This window comes from Rutilus rutilus, assembly GCF_951802725.1.
Source record: "Rutilus rutilus genome assembly, chromosome: 18".
Lineage (NCBI taxonomy): Eukaryota > Metazoa > Chordata > Actinopteri > Cypriniformes > Leuciscidae > Rutilus > Rutilus rutilus.
This window is the reverse complement of record NC_140231.1, coordinates 10,001,370-10,023,435: the sequence shown is the minus strand read 5'-3', so window position 1 is coordinate 10,023,435 and position 22,066 is coordinate 10,001,370. Positions and strand designations below refer to the sequence as shown.

At 38.2% G+C, this 22,066-nt stretch overlaps 1 protein-coding gene across 6 annotated transcripts in view; it reads right to left on the bottom strand.

Moving 5' to 3' along the window:
* klf8 (Kruppel like factor 8) overlaps nucleotides 1-22,066 on the bottom strand; it is a gene marked incomplete at its 5' end in the record, with an annotated part of 49,546 nt that overhangs the window by 26,642 nt on the left and 838 nt on the right. The window contains 2 exons of one of the 6 annotated variants that reach the window (XM_084387868.1): nucleotides 6,999-7,112; nucleotides 7,203-7,461. The exons of 1 other annotated variant lie outside the window; for it this stretch is intronic. Coding sequence is in view for 1 of the 5 variants with exons in the window: in XM_084387867.1 (XP_084243993.1) it covers nucleotides 13,620-13,646 (27 nt within the window). Of the gene's footprint in view, nucleotides 1-2,889; nucleotides 2,955-6,895; nucleotides 7,113-7,202; nucleotides 7,462-13,619; nucleotides 14,069-22,066 lie in introns of those variants that run through there. 4 more of the 6 variants (XM_084387867.1, XM_084387869.1, XM_084387871.1 and 1 more) reach the window with 4 other exon arrangements.

Sequence of the window (22,066 nt, the reverse complement as noted above, 5' to 3'; positions counted from 1 at the left end):
TTAATACTGCAGTGAACCAAAGAGTCTCAAAATTGCGGTTTGAAATAGCTGGTGTTTCTGACGTCACAAACTACCTTGTAACCAATCAGGTCAACGTGTGATAGTCAACAAGTGGATCTCTGATCTGGTGTGAGTGAGTGGATGTGGGGCTAATTTGCATATTCATATACTAAATGAGGCAAGGGTGCAGAGTAACATTCAAGCTAATTTAAGGCATGAAAAAAACAAAAAACGCTTAAGTATGTAATTTTGGTGATCAAAACCGAGTTTTAAGGGATAAAATTATTGACTCAGGGGGACTTTAAGCATTTTGAAAGGAAACGCTGAAACTTGGTTGGGTGAAGAGGTAATCTATAATCTACATGGTATAAACCAGTTGTTGTTGAAGAAACAGTTAGCAGCACATCCCCAGCCTGAGTGCCATGGAACATTATATCTCTTGGGCACTTCCAGAAAAATATCAGGAGCTTCCAAATCTTGAATCCCAGTTCTCCAAACTTGACCATCAACTGAGGCATGTCAGAGGATCTAAGGTCAGCAGAACCTTATTTATAAACCCTATTTCTTGTTGAGAATGAAGAATCTGATAACAGAAAACCATGAGACTTACTAGGACCAAAAGGGGCTGGTCCTAGCATGAGGCCCTGAGAAGGAAGTTAAAGGACTTCAGCTCTGAAGGGCCGAAATGGTGTTCAAAGCCGCATGTTGCACAATCATGTAACCAGAGATTGGACGCTGACTCATGCTCCATACCACGACTAGGCCCGACTGGACCCCCCTGTGAGGAGTGGTTGAGAGGGTGCAGAAGAAGTACATGCAGAGGGGGTAGGGAGGTGTGTGTTGTTCTCTGAGTGGTGCTGGACAGTTTTCCTAACAGCGGGGGAGGGAAGGCAGGGCCTCTCCATCCACCCTGCTGTTGTGTTACAAGTTCCTCTGACCACTGTACACAAGCAAAACCTTTGCCCAAATTCCAAAGTGCAAGAGCTGCCCCACTCTTTCTCTGGATAATGGAGGCAAGTGGAGGTGGAGTTTAAGAGTGAACCCATTCCGAGTTTAAGAGGAGATTTGTTAAGTCCATGTCCAAAATTTAATTCAATCCAAGACTCCTTTTCAGTTTTGATAAATGGGTATTTATCCATAAATAAAACAGGATATGGCATAACCACCATCTCCCAATATTGTACCAGGACATATCACTGCTCTAACTAGTGTTATTGTTGATATTCACCCAACTATGCACATTGCACATTGAGAATTCAAGAAACTAAACTTAAATTCCCAATTTATACTTTACACAACTACAGTTAATTAAGGTACTTGTTAATGTAACTATTGTTACATTAAGCAACATATGTAAGCTCACAGAATAAATCAAATGAGGTGGTGGGGGTGTGTGTGTGTGTGTGGGGGGGGGGGGGGGGGGGTGTTTTGGGGTGTTAGTCTAGAGAGCATTCAGCGCATAAACATTGACATTCACACACATTGGTCTACAATCTAGCACAATGGCCCATAAGCCCAGAAAGGGGAAAAAAGACCAGCTTTCTTCTACAGAGTGAACACAGAAAATACGGCAGAGGTAACTGATTTGAGATCAGATTTTGACATGGTGCATAGCAAAGCTTGAGGATAGGTAGTGAGGTGAGATTCTGTCTCCAATTATCCTGCTCATGGATTGTTATACACCAATTACCTTATTGTGAAGAAAGTTTCCCTAACCTTTTACCTAATCAGAATAAGTAGGACAAAAGAAATCTCGTTTGCTTGTTAAAGCTCTTGTTTTTGAATATTACACATTTTGGTATACATTTGCACTAGTTTGCATGTTTCTTTCCAATTATTAGTTTGCACAGTTCCACTGACAGTGCTTTTTTTTTATCTTAGCTCTTCTAAAAGAAGTCAGGTAAAATGCTTGGTTGATTGATGTGACACACTTTAGTGTTTAGGGAGCAAGCTGGTGGTGTATGAATCTGGTTTGAACAAAGAATGCTCTCACATATTCATATTTGAAAAATATGAAAATCAAGATAAATTCTAAATCTAGCCTACTTCATTTCCATTCAGCAAGATCTTTCCCTACAGACTGTTACTTACACCATACAACAGGACAAGATTGTTTGTCCGATGTGTAAATTTACCAACAGGTTATGTTAAATCTGCCAAAGAATGTTGCAATGCAAAAACATCAGACTTTCTTTCTTTTTTTTTTTTTTTTGCTTTGATGCAAATATAAGCTCATGTAAATTAACATTTAACAGATATATATATTTTAAATATATCTTGATTTTTTAAAAACTTTTATCAGATATTATTACATTTAAAATGCATGTCTTTCTCTTCTAGACCAAAAATAATGATGACTCATCTTGCACTCAGTGGAGTATACAAATTTCTGTCAAGTAAAATTAGCAATAGCAAGTGGCAAACCGTGGTTCACAGCTGTTACATAGACTAAAGGCTATTTTCTTATATAAAAACTCACCCTCCAATGTTCCACCCTGATTATTTGTTTCAATTGGAAATATGTCAGCATAGTAAACTTTGCTTATAAGCAATTTCATCAGGTGTAAATTTCTCTCGTTTCTATAAAAAGCTTCTTTGAACTGTTTTATGTGCTCACTCTCGGTCTTGCACCGTTATACCTTTCCCCACTGTCATCTTCATGTAAAGTAACGGTATCTAAGTCTCCATACTTGCTTTATTTGCTAGGATGCAAGCTCTTCTTACATGTAAGAACTTTGAGCAGTTGTCATTTTTGACATTTGATGTAAAGCAAAATTTGAAATTGCCCTTCCTATATGCTGTAATTCTTGAATGCTGTAAAATAAGTTGTGGCGTGAGTGTGAAGTGAACCAACCTCTAAGAGAGTAACTGACTGACAAGTAAACTTACTTTGTCATTGCTTTTCTCAGAGTCGCTCCACTAACTCCATGCACTGCCAAATAAGGTGCTCGGAGATCAACTACGAAAACAAATGAGATGTTCCTTTAGTGTTCATTGGAGAAGATAGCCTGTACATCACTGGGGGGGGGGGGACTACTCTTTTTGTCAAGAAAACAAGATCTATGGTTGTATATGCATGTGCAGATCTGTGTGTACGTGTACATGTTTTCCGCTGCTGTTTAAATATGTCAGAACAGTGTAATTTTAATGCAGTCTGTTGGGGCCTGGGGCACATCTTGTTCTGTGTACCAGCCAGTGCTGTCACTGCGTCCCTCTATGTAATCAACTCATCGGTCCAAGAGCGAAAGAAGAGAAAGAAAAAGAGTGAGAGAGACAGGGAAAGAGAAAAGAGGCAGAAAGGGAGGATACACATGTAAGGTCACAGCTGCATATAGGGTATGTAAGGGGGATAGTCAGGCAGAGGGTTCTGTGACACACACTGTGCTGCAAGGATTCTGTCCTACCCTCTGGTTCTTTCCTTCACCCTCTTAAAGGTACATCGCCTCCCTTTGGCCAAAGACCACCCTGTGTGTCGGGCTTCTCTCCTTTACAGCACTATGCCCTTACAAAATACAGTTGTGGTACCAGTGATGGTTTCAGACAGTACTTTGAAATTAGTCTCACAAAGCCAGACTTTTGAAAATTGTCACAAAGTCTGGTCCACTTTGCAGCTTATTTTAGACAACACTTCCCACTAAAGGCGCTGTTATATTTTGGCAAAATATGCGTGGGGAAATGTTTTGCCCTGACACAATCAGAACTCTTTATTGTGTGGATTCTTATTGAAATTACTGGATTTTGTAAGCAGAAATACTGCAAGATGTGTGAGACAGAGTCATGTCACCCTCACGCACAGAAGTCGTGCTGGAACAAAAGGGCTGTGTGCAACTGAGGCCCTGCCTCAGAGGAGTTTATTGAGGGATGAAATGAGAGGAAGTGAGCACTGAAAAGAGAAACTAAGGAGTTTTTGAGGTGAGAGTTGAGACCAATAAATAATCACCTGATTAAGTCAAGGCCAACTGGATGACTGAAGTAGGAACTTCTGGGCTACAAAAGGTCTAAGAGGGGCAACCAACTCCATTTCAACACATATCACCCTAAAACAATGCATTTCAGAAAATGCTAATTGAAAACAGAATTTCAAGAATTGTTTTTAATTCTGTCATTATTTACTATTTTGAAAGCTCACATGACTTGTACACTAATGTGTTTTGAAGCCATATGATAGATATTTGTAATGGACAGACCAAAATTTAAAAGCCATTATTTACTGAGCATCTCCACAGTGGTTCTCAAATCAAACACGGCGTCATTGATGTTAATGAGGTTTGGCCACAAAACATGTTAAGAATAATTCCAAAGGGCGTTAAATAGCATTAGCACTCCATTTTGCAATCTAAAAGACTTTTGCAGTTAATTTGGTGGAAGGGAAAGATAAGTGAATTTCAGTGCGTTTATCATACAAAACTATTATATGGCTTCAGAAGACTTGGAAGACAGTGCTACTTTTAGGCCTGGTTTACACCTGGTAAACCAGGTGTGTTTTGGTCTACAGTATACATTCCCGTTTACACCTGGTCACTTTTGTCCACTTTCAACCACTTCTGTCCTGATTTCTTCAAGGGGAGTGTCTTTGGGCGGGTAAATGTATGGGCGAAGGAAAAGCATTCGGAGCTTTTCTTTTCTGCTCTGATATGGGTTAAGTATCATGTGAATTTTAGCAATTTCGATTCCAATTCCGATTATGCTTATCGATTCACAGTTGAATCCAATATGGTAAATAAATAAAAAAGTAAATAAAAACATAGATATCAAACTGTGTCTTTTTGCAAACCGTTCTGTTGCAGCTGAATAGGCCTACTAAAAAGCTAAAAATCAGCAGCCTAAAGAACAACTAACTAATAAACTAGACTAACTAATATAAATTTAAAACATTATTAAAGACAAGTGTACAAGTGTACAAGTTGCTAGTACAATAACAAATAAACAAATGATCAATATAGCACAAATAAATACAACTGAACAAAGTTCAGAAATTGAAATCAAATGTAAAATAACACTGCATAGTTTTTTATATATAAAATTAAATATAGATTAATACTTAGTTACAAAAGTTATTCAGTCAAGATCAGTGAGCGATTTTCTTTTGTTCTTTGATTATCTGTAATGACACAGATGGCAGCGGGAATATTTGGTTGATGTCACTTTACGACATAATTTTGTGTGTATTTGTCCATTCAAGTGCAAGGAGACGCAAAAGAGGAATCAATTTAGTATTTGTGCACTATACAAGAGGCGGATTTCTGTGCGCTTGCTCAGGATGTTCCCAGCACAGCAAACTGTGTCTTTTGCTTGAATGGTTTAAAACCACATTAAAATGCGCACACAGGAATCGACAAACAGAATCGAAATTAAAATTTTATAACAAGTATCCGATTCCTGACCTTAAGTATACGATTCCAGAATTGGAATCAATTTTCGATTCCCAAACCTGCAAATGGTTTAACATAAGCCCCTTTCACACAGCACTTTGAATCCGGGAAATTGCCGGCAAATTGCCAGAGTGCCTTCTGTGTGAACGCAAACACGACCCGGGATTGATGCCGGGATCGATGCCGGGTTGGGGACCTAGTAACATTGCCGTGTTCAGTCCCGGATCGCCGCTCTGTGTGAACAAAAGCCGTAATAATGCCGTGTCGTAGTGATGACGCTGAAGCGCGGGATCGTTCGCCAGCTGTGAAACGGTACGTAATGCGCAAGTTTATGATCGAATCAGAGTAAAAAATGCACAAACGTGGTTTCCAGAAATCGCAGCTCATCAGCAAACTTAAGACGCTGCTGAGACATTACAAGTCACATCGATGTCACGTGTCTTTACGGGATTTTTACGGGTTGTGTGTGAACGCACTCTCTGATTCCGGCAAATCACTGGCAGTGTGAATGAACCAAAATCGAACGAACCCGGGTCAAATCCCGGGTCACTTTATCCGTGTATTTTCCGGAATCTCTGTGTGAAAGGGGCTATACTGTCAAATGTATGGTTTTTGCAAGTAAACACTATGAATTACCATATCATTTACAGTAAAAGGACATTCCCAGAAGTCCCTGCATTACATCACATATGATTGCATTTTATAACCATTTTGTTTCTTATTTTTGTTGTCAGTAATGTACATTAGAGTCTTTTGTGTTACATTTTATGTTATTTAGTTAGTTTATAGCAATATTTTAGCGTTATGCATGTTACCTTGATGGTGTTTAATCTTTGTATGTGTGACCCTGTGCAGCACCTATATACAAGTATTGACCATGTTTTATGAACAGCTATATTTAAAGGTAAAAAGGCAGATTTTGGTAATAACAAATAATTATAAGCATTTTTACCGTAAATTAAACAGGATATTTTTTAACAGTGCTTTAGCGTTTACACTGCGAAAGCAATCCAATCTAATGCGTTTTTGAATACCCCTGAAAGTGGACAAATATTACACCCCATTTACACCTGTATTTAGCATCATCCACTTGGGATCCGATCAGCCAAAACGCATCTTAATACCAGGTGTAAACAGGGCCATAAGATCTTTTTGGTCCTATTTGGAGTGGTTAAACTGGAGTGGTTAAACTGAACGTTTTTCAGAATTCTTCTTTGTGTTCTTCTGAAAAACTAACATCATAAGGATTTGGATTCGGAACAACATGATGAAGAGTAAATAATGACATAATTGTCATTTTGGGGTCTACTGTTTCTTTAAGAATACCAGTGATGGCTGGGTGTATATATTAGCTGCAAGTAAATTCAAACAAGCGCACAAGTAGGACTTTCTCTTCATGGTTGGCAGAGTCACCATAGCAGTGAACTTGCCCTTATCTCACCACACCCTTCTGACGCAAACTCTGCTGCTACTTCTCATAGCCCTCCCCACCCTAAAACACACACACGCACAATAGTCCAAACCTGCTCATTCCTCTACCTCCAGTTCATTTCCTCAAAAAAGAAAGGTCTGTCCTGCATACCAGCAGAAATAAAGTTTCTTCACATGACGAGCCAATGTGTATACCTCAATGTTTCACCTCGTCTCAAGCCATTAAATGTCTGTGAAGCAGACGAGCACCGAAGACAGGAAGGAAGAAGTTTCTATCTTTCTGTAAGGCAGCTCATCTCTGCTGCAGAGCTGCACCGAGATAGAAAAACAAAGCAAGAAAGAGCTGGTGATGTCAACTTTAAAGGTATAGGGGCAAGCTGCAATTCCCAAAGCACATACCTGAGCGGATAGCCTTCACTTCCCTGGAAGAACGTGGTCGGGAAAGACACATTTTCACCTCGCTCCTTATAATTACGCTACAGTAAAAGGCTAATGCAAATGTCCAGCATTTGCATTTGTTTAGAGGGGGTTACACAAACAAAGGTTCGCAGCTAGTTTTCCAAATCACCTAATTTTCACATTCTGAGCAATGGCTTGCATCAATAGTCACACACACACACACACACACATATATTTTGAGACACACCCTCCCCACCCTGAGCACCCCACCCCCGCTCCCTCTTTTTCACTGCAGACAGTTTGGCAGAACTGCAGGGGTTGCTATGGGGACGGGATTCTTTCCCTGGTTAATGATTGTGCTGCAATGGTAGGGGGTCATTCTGTCACATCGGCTCTAATCTGGGGAGACATGGACAATATCCTTACATTCCCGTACCATACACACAAACACACCCCAGAGCCCCCACTCATCCAAAACCTCACCTCGAACTTGGTTTACTTCTTTTAGGTCTGGGAGCTAAACTACATAAGGCTGCAAGTTCCCTTTAACCTCTTTCTTACAAGTCTTATTTTTCCTTCCAGTCAGTATGCTGGTGTCTCACTTCCTCTGCTCTCTCGGACAACCGAATCCTCAACCGAAAAACGTTTGTTTCTTCCGCCACCAGCAATATAGCCTACACAACCTCTAAAAAAGAAGTCCAGCACAATCTCAAGGCTTTAGCTGAACTTGATCTTGTTTTTATTTAAAAAAGAAATTAAATTAAAATGTATCTTATTTACTTTTAGGGATTACTTTTTCCAGAACAAGAACTAGTACTTTGCAATACAGAAACTTGTATTTTCATTGCATTTGTAATTTTTACAAATATTGGGTTGAGAGACCAAAAGAATAAGAATTATATTAGAGGACTTAATTTGTTTAGTTAACAGATGTACTAATACAACTATCTGTGTAATACTAGTATCTGTACCAGTTCATCCTTATATAGGCCTAATTTATTAATTCATGGTTCTGGTCATATTTTGTTATTTGAAAAAAGTCATACATTTCTGAACTCTGAAAGGACTTTACTCTTCGGCTGACGTCAAACAAATTTAATTTTCACATACATATACAGAATTTTTCATCACTTGAAAATGTCACACTATAGATGTAAAATGGGTTGTGAACTCTGCTTCATTACAATGTTAAAAGTGGAGGACCAAAAACACAAGCTCAAATATGTCCACTTTGTTCATTACCTCAATGAGGCCTTTCAGTAGAATAATGTGCCGTGTGCACAGCGGGCTGAAAACGGTGGATATTAGTGTAAAATATAGATTATTAGAAACCAAGATGCTGAGAAACCAAACCAAATAAAGGGGCAGATGGTAATATTGAAGTCAATGGTCCTAAAATAAATTTTTGGAGCTCAAGCTAGGACTGGATTATTGCATTTAATTGAACTTTCATTTCTACAGATGACAAAGAGAGCTGATTCATTTGTGATTTCCTTGAGAATATAAGGTTTCCTTTTCTTTAAAAAAATAAAAAACATAAAATTAAATTAAATTAAAGGCAAAACCCTCATAAAACCTGTCAGCAGGCTAAATAATTTTGTGATTCGATAACTAGGTTGGACTGCACTGGCCGATAACCAATTAATCAACCGATAATTTTTTATTTGGATACTAAATTAAAATAAACATAACACTCAAATTAAAATACTGCTGAACTTTATTACAAAAAATAAATAGTACTGAACATTTAATGTACTTTTAAAATGAAGAATTTTTTTTAATAAATATATGCCTATATATATATATATATATATATATATATATATATATATATATATATATATATATGTCTATACTCTATATAAATTTATTAAAGCCACAAAGACAAACGTTTAGCTTAATGCACAATATTCCAGTCATTATGCACACATTAACAACAATTTAGGACAAATATTATGTAATTTAAATGGAAAACTATGAGTGGCGCGGCAGGATTTTGAACCACCTACTGAGTCATAGCTGGCCGCCGTTGGTGTGTGTACAATGCTACAATTTTAAAGAACTGAAATCGTACATATTTCTGATTTGTTTATGTTTCTGTCAATTTGCTTTCTCTAACTAGCTTTGAATATACAACTTCGCTGGCTAACAAATGCGTAACATTCACCAGCTGGACATAAACTAATGCAAATAGATGGTAACAATCGTGACATTAAACATTTGGGTTAGACTCCCATGTGTTTTTGTCACACCGCTTGAAGTAACTACTAATGTTAGTGTCCTCTTTATCTCGATGGCAAACATACTGCTGTTCTTTCTCTACTAATGCTACATCTAGTCAACAAATGAATTGCTTCATAATGGTATGACTACATATACTGTAGTGTACTGTATATGCCGTTTCATTGACTGTTTTAAATCTACATCTGAGTGTACCACTCTGTGCAGCGAAGTCTCACGTGTCAAAACAAACTCCATAAGGCATCAGTGATTTGCCTTTAGAGGTCGCTCTCGTACTGTATATGACGATAGCGGACACTTCTCAGCCGCTCCAGTAACGGACGCAACATGGAAAAACTATCGCTATAGATTTTTGCCAAAAACAGATTTATCGTGACAATTAATCGGCAAAACCGCTCAATCGGTCGACCTCTACAAAAATGTGAATGTATCTGTTCGAAGCTTATTAATTAAAGCCCAAAGCATACTTTGGTTTTTACACGCACGCTACGGTATACGTACAGTGTGCGAGAAACACATTTAGTCATCAGCACATGAACCTTGAATTTTTTATGCACTAATTAGGTGGCAAAACTGGCCCAGACCACTGTTACACAGTCGGAAAAGAAACAGAGAATACGGATTACTGGAGACGGCAACCGGCAGAAGTTGAAGAGCACTTGTGTTGTGTGAGAGGGTTAAAAGACACTGGCAGCTCTAGTTTAAACGAGTACAAAGACATTTTTTATCACTCAGAACTTTTGGAGAAAAAGACACTGGACAAGGATGAAACTTTCTAGTGTGCATGTGTTGACCTCCAATCAAATAGCATACAAAAAAGTATACTTTGAAAGGCTGTGCATTCAACTGTGCGTACTTTGGGCTTAAATGGTACTACATTCATTCAACTTAAAGACCCCCTGTGGTGAAAATCAAAGTTTTTATTGTTGTTTATATGTCTGTTGTATTAAATATGCTTTCAGACAAACCATGTGCAAATTAATAAGTCAACACCATTGCTGAGTATTTTATCCTTAAAACAAAGACAGTCTCAAAAACACGGTTTGAAATCGCTGGTGTTTCTTACGTCTCAAACTACCTTGTAACCAATCATGTCAATGTGCCGGCGGGTTTTGCATATCATCATTACTTTTCTGTGAAGCACGGGAATCTCAAAAGAATATCTTTCTGTTGATATGAAAAATCATGTACATTTAACAATATAACGGGTGAATTATGTATATGATGTATATTATGATGAACTATATGCTTTTCTCCACTGACATTCTCAAAGTGTTTCTAAGGATGCTGATTTTTAGAAGGCAGACTGAGACGGCGAACGGGAACATGGTTTGTGTAACATTAGCAACACATTATTAGCCATTTGATAACGTAGTCAAGCAAAAGGCTAGGACTAATTATATTAGTTTACTAAGTAAGAGTTTACTACAGTAACTTGAGTAAAAGTTGAGCGAGTGGATCTCTGAGTTGGGTGAGTAAGTGGAGGCAGGGCTAATTTGCATATTTGTGGATCCATGCATAATAAATGAAACAAGGGTGTAGAGTTACATTCAAGCTATTTTAAGGCATGAAGAATTTTTGAATTCTTGAAATGTCATTTTGGTGATCAAATATGAGTTTTAAGGGATAGAATTAATGACTAGGGGGACTTTAATGTTTATGTTCAACCTTTCTTGAAATGTTGAATATTTACTGAAATACAAGCTTTACAATAAAAAGTTTTTCACTTATGACTAATTAAAACTGCAAAAAGTCTATTTATAGTATACCAATGATTAACAACTCGTCCATGTATCCACAACAGCAAACCAGTGAACAACAGGAAGAACTTCAGATCTGCAGGTGTAATGTTGACCCTAGTCTGCAGGGTGTAAGAATATAAAGGGATTTTACACCTGACTGAGTGTGAGAGTCTTTTATGACCTTGTATTAGTGGATCATAAAAGACATGCTGGACTTATCCCACCTGTATCTGTATTCACACACTGTACTGTATTCAGAATAAGGCCTAAACTGAAGGTGTCAGAAGCTCCAACTTGGTTAGCATTCTTGACAATAGAGCAGACAATGGACTTTTTAAGAGCAATGATCAACAAAGCATGTGATGTTGAGGCACTACACCATATTGTTGACTTACCGGAAATATCTAAGGGAGTGATACCGAATCAAGTTTATACAAAACTGAACACTGACTAATTTGGTGTTGCACTTTTAGAGCTAAGCTTTAGGACAGGTTAAGGGTGTGACTGAATTGCAGTCAAAAACACGAGAGGCGATTTAAGACAGGGAGTGAGAGGAACTGCTAGGCGTGCACCATGGCCGCCCTGCAAAAATACAACCTCAGTCACACCCAGGGCCGACTGCACCCTTCTCCTAAAAATAACTGTGCTCTTGGACCGAGACAGTCCCTAACTGTCTCAACTCCTAAAAACAGATACACTTTACATCACCCCCTGGCTAGCTGGCTTGATTAGGCTGCCAATGGATGCCTCAACCTAGAACACCCTCCTGAAACGATGTCACCCAAACAAAACCCAAAGGCTGAGACCTACAGAGGGTTAGATGAGTGTTAAACCACTTTGACCAAAGTTTGTCCACAGATGTTAATGATTACCAGCTGTCTGGCACGCCCAGAGCACTCTCTGTTCCTCCAATGATAACGCCTCAGTCCACTCACCTCCCTGACTCCTTCAGTAACTGCTCCTGCAGGAGACGCTGCTCCAAAGAAATGAGCTCAAGTGCAGAACACATCAACAGAAGATATTAAAGGCAAAAAGTGGTGTACAATTACATTAAATGTATTTTACACTTTCGGGTTGCTCTACAGAGTAGATTCAAATGTGCGATACCTTAACAATGTGTCTTTGTAGAGATGGATCAATGATGACGGCAAGACATTTAGGCACACTGAGATGATCACATCCAATAAGCTAGATGGTTTTTGTTTTTTGTTAATAAATAAGACTCTCTACTAGATTCTGATTGGTCAATCACTGCATTTTGCAGTCAAATCATTTGGAATAATGACTGATGTCCAAGGCATTGCTATATAACTGACCATTAATTTGGGAAACCACTATTACCATTAATTATCTTAACAATGCATCTTTGTGATGGATGAATATATTGGCCAGGCTAATTATTGCAAGATATTCAGACACTTTTAGATGCAATATATATATATATATATATCATCTAAAAGTGTCCAAATATCTTGCAATAATAAGTCTAATTTAAATAATTGCACAGCTCTATAAAATACTTGATTGTGTTTGACCAATCACTGCATTCTGATGTGAAATAGTTCATATATCTGAATAATGACCGTTGTCCGGGCCATCACATATAAATGTTTATTTGGTAAACCATTTTCCAAAATAACCTCTTTGCTGTGTGCTGGGGTGCTAAACATCCTGTTAGGCTGTTATTTTGTGATAGTGACAGGCATTATAGCAGCTCTAGATATCAATATTACCCTTTAAAAGTTCCAGAACATACTTTCATGCAACAATAACAAAAAAACATACAGTTACAAATGCACACAACAAATGTGACCCCTTCCTTGTCATGGGATGTTCATGACAGTTTTCAGTAGCCTACAGACAGTCCTTAGTTGAGTACAAGCTGCAGTCTCTTATTAGGCAATGCATTGCCGGCAACACATTCATATTTTGCCCTTTAATAACTAAGAGCGGATGACAAAAGACGATAAAACATAGAATTAGCCAGCAGCAACAACAATTTCTTCATCTCATGCAAATTCAAGGCTGCTGTCCCTTTAAGAAATCAGCTAAGATGGTGTCTCTCCAGCAAGCGGCACTCGGCGCGCTTCCTTCCTGCGTTCACAGCTTTAAAACAGCACTGCAGATAAGACGACCCTGACGGATGTGACACACTGACTTTCTCACAAGTTGCACAAGTATTTCAAATGCACCAGCATTATCGTTAGGAGGCTTTCGGATAACGGGCTGGCTCAGAGGCGCATGCACAGGAGTGAAGTAATCACCCAGCAGCTCAGCTATTAAAGGCTCGTTACGGTTAACGGCGAGCAAACCGAAACCGGGTAACTGCTCATAGATGAGGAACTCCCGCAGAATGGAAATAGGACAGCGACTGCCGTCTAAAGCTACCGGCTACGTTGCAAATGAGTCTATAGCGAACGATAAACGGACTTACTTTTTTGTTCCGAGTCTCCGTGTGCATCTCGGTATCTAAGCGGCGGCGGAGGGGTGGAGTGGAGGGGGGGTCGATCGGATCGGGCGGGGTGATATTTGAATTACAGTCGATGTCAGTTTTTCCACCTCAGTATTAGAGGAGAAGGGTGCTCTCTTTGCCTCGGCGGATCACATAAATCATATCCCCGGCGTCGAGAAATAAACCCTCTTTCCGTCGCCCCGGTCGTCTTTCAGTGTGTGTTTGTTGCCGTGTTTCAGGGTTGGGCTCGAGCTGTGAGTCTCTCCTCCGCCTCTCCCTGCTGCTGACCCCACCCTGCGTCCCCACCCCTTCGCTGTGTCAATCACAGCCGCTGTGTGTGTGTGTGTGTGTGTGTGTGTGTGTGTGTGTAGCCAGAACCAGCAGCGGCGCTCAACGCGACACTGCGATAATAGGACTTCAGAATCATCATCATCACACAACCCGTGTCACCTCACCTATTGACGTCAAGTTACACCGGATGTTCGGGGGTACTTGTGGTCTTTTTGCTAAAGATGATGCCTCGTGCATTCATTGCTGTGTGGAGGTTTGGAGACAAAATTGCCCCTAAAGTAAGAAAAATCAGACATTTAGGGCCCCAGAATGAATTTTAATTTGAATTGTATCTGATTTTGCTTACGTTAGGGACAATTTTGTCCTCAATTAAAATGATTCAGTGGTTTTTTTCTTTCTTTTTTTTCTAAAATGCAGAATAGTGGTAGGATTAGGATTTTAAATATAACTAGTAGGCTATATAAAATAATCAAAGTCTATAGAGCGGTACAGGTATGACATCACTTTGTAGGCCAATTGGCAGTTAGCATCACACTGGTTTCCTCAACAAAATCCCAATAGTATTTTTCCATAGGCTTTTCAATTATCGCCAAAAAAAAAAAAAGCTTTGTGACCATCAAAAGTTTATGATATCATACTTGCACGTTTTGTCCATCAAGATAATTTTCACAGATGAACATAACTTGTGAATTTTGAGGCCTATAGATGCGGTCACCTGAAGTAAAAAGCTAGGCTATAAACGAACTACACCACGGTCCCACTGTTTCAACCTCACCACCACTAAGCTTCTAACAACTCTTTCAGTTTTTACCTAAAAAACATTTGTCTAAAACGTTGAAGTAAGAATAGTTTGTAAGAGCACAATTATAAGCATAAGAGGCTGTAAAAGCTGACTGAGTTTACCTTTTCTGGTAGCCTCTATAGTCACATTTAGCCACTTGTTAGCAACCACCATTTTCAAGTCAAGTCACCTTCATTTATATAGCGCTTTTAACAATATTGTTTCAAAGCAGCTTTACTTACAAATTAAAGTATCAGAGATTGTTTTTGCTTTACAGCAGCTCTAGAATAAAGTTATTGTCCAGCTAATGCTAGTTTTGATTGATTCACTTCCATTGCAAAGATCATTAACCTAATAATGTCGCTCACACTACACCATTTCAAGACACAAAACAGCTTAAAAAAAATCACAAGTGGGGTGATACTGATGTATTTTATGTCTTAGAATAAAACATGGAAGTATCTTGAGCTTGTGTTCTCCACAGACCATATTTCAGCCATTTAACCAAAAATCATTATGTCATATACCACTCTGTATCAAGATTTTTCAAACTGGTGTGCAGAGGCCCACTAGGGGTCTTTAAAAAATATATTACCACTCACCGAACTTGGCACAGTTACCATTTCATTCTGCATCTGCTTAATTTAAAACCAAACTATTTTTCAGATAAGATCTCTTTCTTTTGGCTTTAAATGAAAATATTGTTTATTTACTATTTATTAAATAGTATTTATTTTTAGGAAATGTCTTTTTTTATTTTATATTTTATTCTCACAGAATTTCTTTGCAGAGGATTAAGGAGTCTAGTTTATGGGTTATCAACTACGTTTCCCATAATCCTTTCAACCTACACTTCCTGTGATAACCGGAAGTCTCCTTACAACAGGAAACATGAAGCGGTAGGGGACAAATCTGAAAGTGACAGTTCAAAGAGTTTTTAAATAAATTACTCGCAAGTTGCAGGGTTGGTGTAGGGTCAGATATTGTCGGCACTGCCCCATCCTTTAATATCAGCTTCTTTGCGAAGCCTGTATCGAATTGTGAGCGGTTCACAAATCACGTTATTTTAATGACAGGTCCATGTAATGCGCGAGCGCGAATCTCTCCGTGCTTTTGCACAGTAGAAAGCTCCTGCACCAATCCGAATAGACTTCCACGACTGGCCGATGAAAATGCTAAATGAAATCTTGTTGGCTTAGAGTAAACTGCACCTGGAATTCTTTCGACAATTAAAGACGGATATTTATTTATTTACAATTTAAAATTAATATGAATATAAATAAGTAAGTCTGTCTAAATGCATAATGCAGTTCAAACCCATCTGAACGATGTATCTAAAAACAACACATTAGTATACATGGCTCTGACTGCAGTGCATAAAAGTTAAATGTTAATATGTCAAATACTTAAGCTGCATTTAAAAACATTTCAAATGGAACAATGGCAATAATGCAATTATGTTTCCTATCAAATCAACATGAAATGCAATAGAAGATAATGCAAGTGATGTACAATAGGCTTATACCATAACATAACTAATGCTCTGCTAGAATCACTGTACATTTATTGGTAGTGTTTTTTTGTTTTTGTTGTTTTTTGTCATCCAGTGTTTGTTTGCAGGTCTGATTTTATTTAGTTTTTTTTCTTCTTCATGAAAATCCACTTCATAGAGATGCTTGGATTAGCTCTAACATCATCTGACTGTGGTTAAAAATAAATCATCTGCACCCAACCGTCACATTACAATTATTTTAATTCTCAGTGTTAAAGGCAGGGTATGTGATTTGCTGTAGAAACTTTTTTTTGTTATCCTGGTTGAAAGTTTCTTCACAAGTTAAGTGGTCTAAATGTATTTACCCATGTATATATATATATATATATATATATATATATATATATATATATATATATCGTCTGTGGAAGGCGTAGGACCATAAAATGTTTGTCCAATCATTCCATTCGGTCCGAATGCAACGATACAATGTCCTACCTGCTTGTCAACGTATGTATTTTTTCATACCTCCCAACACCCTGCTGGCACAGACATCACACCTTGAAGCTAAACGGTTATAAAGAAAAACATGTCAAAATCTCCAGCTTGGTGATATTCGCTTAAACACCGATGGTTATGTCTTAAATGAACATAAACATTTAAGACATAAGTCGCATATGTATTAGTATTGGATCCGTGCAACCGGCCTTAAAGTGACAGCATCCTAATATTCCTGCCGTCATCTGTTAGTTAATGTTAGCCAAACAACAAAAGTTTGTTTTCTCATGTCATGACCCCTTTAAATTGTAAAATCAAACACACTTTCGGATTTATCCAATGTCTTACTGAAATACAGTGAATTATCATCATTTGTGTAAAATCCTGAGTTTGTGTTCATCCACCGATCCTAAAGGAAAAATGAAGAACCCTAAATGAATGATGTGAAATTACGGAGCCCTGCATGACATGTGGAAAATATTGTCTACTATCAGCCAATAGAAAATATCTCTCCTTTGCAATGCCAGTAATTTCATGCAGTCATTCTCATTGCTCACTAAAAGTGGCACTAAATAATAAATACAATACAGCTAAATCTCAAACAGTGTATCATTTAGCCTATATCAGCAACATATTTTGTGATATCGCTCAGCCCTAAAACTGCTAAATATTAAATCTTATGCAATATTACTTTTTGTGAAGCTGCTTTGAAACGATGTGAATTGAGCGCTATAAGAATTCATTTGACTTGACTTCACTTGATATAGACCTAGGTCTATATAGGCTAGCCTATCGTGGCCACAAATTAAGAATTTGTTCCGCAGATTTAGCAGCACGTATATCACACGGTGTTCTGCCTGAAACAATTGTTTGTACAGTAACTTAATCTAACTTGATTTGTATTAAGTTCATCAAAATATTATCCAATAGGCTCTATGCACGATCACTTCCGCATTTTGTCTTAGCCTGCTCAATTACATCCGGTCCTGCGTCGGAAGCCGTTTTTGCATTTGGTGGAGATAATGGTAAATTACACTCGCTGTTTACAAGAACTTCCAGCGGTTAACGTGAATGATGTTATTGTGAGGCAATTAGGTGTCAAACCTAAGAGTAAGAAAGAGAAGGGCTTTAAATGATATATTTCAAGCTACATCGACAACTTTGAGGGTGAGTATTCTCTCATATCATGCGAAATTCGACAAGGGAATAGGTTTCTAAAATCGTTGTCTCCGTTTCTGAGAAAATTAATTTTATGAAAGTTTTGCCGCCAGTACACTTCACTATAGAACACGCTATGCGGAAGTAAAGACGCTGGCTGAGATTCTACCGGAAATACGTCAGCAGCGTTCGTGCAAAGAGCGTATTGATCGTTACTGAAATCACTATGGATTACTTAAAGGGGTCATCGGATGCCCATTTTCCACAAGTTGGTATGATTCTTTAGGGTCTTCATGTAAAGTTTGTAACATACTTTGGTTAAACTTCCTCAATGGTTGTGTAAAACAACACCCTTTTTACCTCCTCAAAAACAGCTCTGTTCACAGCGACCCGTTTCGGTGCATGTCTCTTTAAATGATAATGAGCAACTGCTCAACCCACCCCTCTCTTCCGTGGGGTGTGTGTCACACAAAACAAGAAAAGTATACAAATGGCTGAGGGAGGAAATATGCTAATACGGGAAATATGCTAATACAGGACAGTCCGTCAGCGGTCGTGGGCGGAGCATGAGCAATATGACATCATATTGCTCAGAAAATCCAAACGGCTTGATTATTGAGAGTGTTTAGGCTTTTTGAGGACAAAAAATAAAGGAGTGAATGGATTTTTTTCAGTATATGGTGGTTATGGCCACACACTGCAAAGACACATTTATATGCAAACACCATACAAAAGTGAATTTTGCATCCGATGACTCCTTTAATATTTCTGTAGTACGGCCAAAAACCCTAGTAGATCATTCATAAACTCGTACATTAAGGAAGCATGCTCATGCCTCAAGCGTCTACGGCTACGCCAATAAGATTGCTGTATTATAAACTAATGAAATTGGTTGTGGGCGGGGCGACACTGGGGTTTACGCAGAAGCTGTGATGTACTATGAAATACAAACGTGCAAAATAATCATACTTCAGTTCTTAAACAAAAAATTATTTTGACAAATTGACTAGATGCACTGTCAAATGACAATCGTTTCAATTTAAGTGGTGAAGAAGGTCACGTTAGATAGAAGGAGCAACTAACCTAGTTATGCGTTGTTGATGAAAGATAGGCTAAATTATAATACTACCCGACAAAAGGGATTGACATAGATGTATCTAGAGTTGTATTTTGTTGATTTATATGACAACACAGGCCGGAAATAATATTAACCTCCGTGTAAATAGGTCATCATACTATTTAGTTATCTATGCTCGTTACTTGGAGCTTGCTAGTTAGCTAAGGTTAACGTTACTAGCATCTTACGTTCGATCTCAACAACAATGGGAAAATTATCGTTAATGTTGTTAGCTCACCAAGAAACTTTCGATTTTAACAGAAATGGTTTAAACAGTCAAGAAGTGGATAAAATCACTAACGTTACTTACTGCTTACGGTAGGGGTTGTAATGGCGATATAGTTGGAATTGCCCCCTTCTTCAGTATCAAACGTTGAGCAAAGCCTGCTTGATATTGTCCCAGGTTAGAAAAATTGTCAGTGGTGAAACGGGCAGAGCAAACTAACAACTTTGAATTTAAATGTTGCGGTATCCTGCTGTAGATAAACATCAGCCATGCCTGTTGACAGCTCTGTTCTGTGGGAAGGGTGTGAAAAGTGCTCACATCCCCTGCACAGCCTGGAACATAACATTTATATCCATGATCTGCTATTTTCCCTATTGTCCTTGCTTGCTTCTTCACAATACCTGCACAACTTCTGATGATTCGGCTGTGCAGGTCCACGTTAACACTGCCTGGCCAAGAACATGGGCTGGTATATGCAAATTCTGGGGGCGTAAATATTAATGATCCTGATTGCAACGTCACAGTTGCTGTTATGTTGGGATTCCCCCTGTTATTCAGTGGTCTTTTGCAAACAGGAGATTTACATATGAAGGAGGAAACAATGGTGTTTGAGGCTCACGGTATGTCAGTTCCATGTACAGAACTCTTATTATTTAACTATGCCAAGGTAAATACAGTTTTCCATTCTATGGCACCAATATTTAATTTATATATAAAGGCCAAAATTAATGGAATGCATAGCTGATATAAAAAACTGGATGACTAGTAATTTCCTACTACTTAACTCTGAAAGAACAGAGATTCTAATTATTGGACAAAAAACGTCCTCACGTAATAATCTAGAATACTGTCTAACACTTGATGGCTGCTCTGTCAAGTCTTCGTCATCGTTTAGGAACCTGGGTGTGCTCTTTGATACCAATCTTTAATTTGAAAGTCACTAGTATTTTCTAGTATCTGTAAAACTGCATTTTTCCATCTTAAAATATATATCTAAATTACACCATATGCTCTCAATGACATATGCGGAACAATTAGTTAATGCGTTAATGACATCAAGGCTAGATTATTGTAATGCTCTACTGGGTGGTTGCCCTGCACGCTTAATAAACAAACTGCAGCTGGTCCAAAATGCAGCAGCTAGAGTTCTTACCAGAACCAGGAAGTATGACCATATTAGCCCAGTTCTGTCAACACTGCATTGGCTCCCTATTAAACATCGTATACATCATTTTTAAATATTGCTGATTACTTACAAAGCACTAAATGGTTTAGCTCCCCAGCACTTGAGCGAGCTCTGAACACATTATAGTCCTTCACGTCTACTGCGATCTCAAAATTCCGACCAGTTGATAATAACTAGAATATCAAAATCGACTGCTGGCGGTAGATCCTTTTCCTATTTAGCATCAAAACTCTGGAACATTCTTCCTAACATTGCCCGGGCAGCAGACACACTCTGTCAGTTTAAATCTAGACTAAAAACACATCTTTTTGGCCTAGCATACACATAACACATTATAAACTTCTATAATTCAATGTTAGGCTGCATAGATCAGGTCAGCCGGAACCGGGAACACTTCCCATAAATCCTGATGTACTCGTTACATCATAAGAAGAATGGCGTCTACGCTAATATTAGTCTCTCTGTTTATCCCGAGGTTTACCGCAGTCTGCCGGATCGAGTCTGTATCCAGATCTGATGAAGGACCTGCGCCCGGATATGATGACAACGCAGTCCTGAAGTGTCAACTAGTCTCTTCCCTGTGAAGGCCCCCTTCTCCTTCCCTTTACCTCTGTACAGATAAAACGTTGTTAAAATAGTTCCGGTTCATGTGGCTACGCGGAAGCGATAAATAATTCTGTATTATACATTTTTAAGGCCAGACAAGTAATTTGTTGAGGTCAATTTGGAAAGAAAGACTACACGCCTGCGCACATATATTCAAACGCGCATACCTATAGACTAAACTCGTAATACGCATGTGCACGCCATCAGCGTTTTCACAGGTTTGTGTTTTTAAAGCTTTTTAATTTAAGGCTTGCACCTTGGAACCTATTTCAAGGTTTATGTTCTCGAGCCACCACCAGGCACTGCTGTTGTGCGAATGAGAGGGCCAGAGCACGTTAGGGGTTTTCTGTTAGCGGCCCCTAAGTTAATAACTAATGATCTTTGCAATGGAAGTGAATCAATCAAAAGTGAATCAATCTGGACAATAACTTTATTCTAGAGCTGCTGTAAAGCCAAAACAATCTATGTAACTTTAATTTCCTGTTATCACTGTAAAGCTGCTTTGAAACAATCTATATTGTTAAAAGCGCTATATAAATGAAGGTGACTTGACTTGACAGTGTTTTTTACTATTGTTATTTATTTCACAGGAATGGTATATTTGTTAAGCTCTAAGCTGTTCCTAATCACCTCTAAGAGAGGGAATGTAATATGTTGCACGTGTTGTTTGATGACTTTCCGCCACAAATACATCCTGGCTAATTTATTTGTTGAATACTGTTTCACACAGAATACTTTAGTGATTGAATATACTTTAAATATATCAAAACGTTTTTTTTTTTTTTTTTTTTTCATAACGGGAAGTCATGCATTGTCATGAATTGCTTTTTGACAGTAGGGGATTCTGATTAAATTTAGATCATGCATAATGCTTTTTACAATGTATGTTTTTTTTTTTTTTTTTTACAATTCCTATTTGCTTTCTTTTGATATAAAATACAAACTCATTCTGCCCCAATTTATGAAATCTAAGCTACAAAAGCTAGTTTGCATAAACTTTTTAGTTATTATTCAATGTTTTAATGTTCAATTTAATTTAATGTTACCAAAAAGAGTAACATTAAAATTATAAAT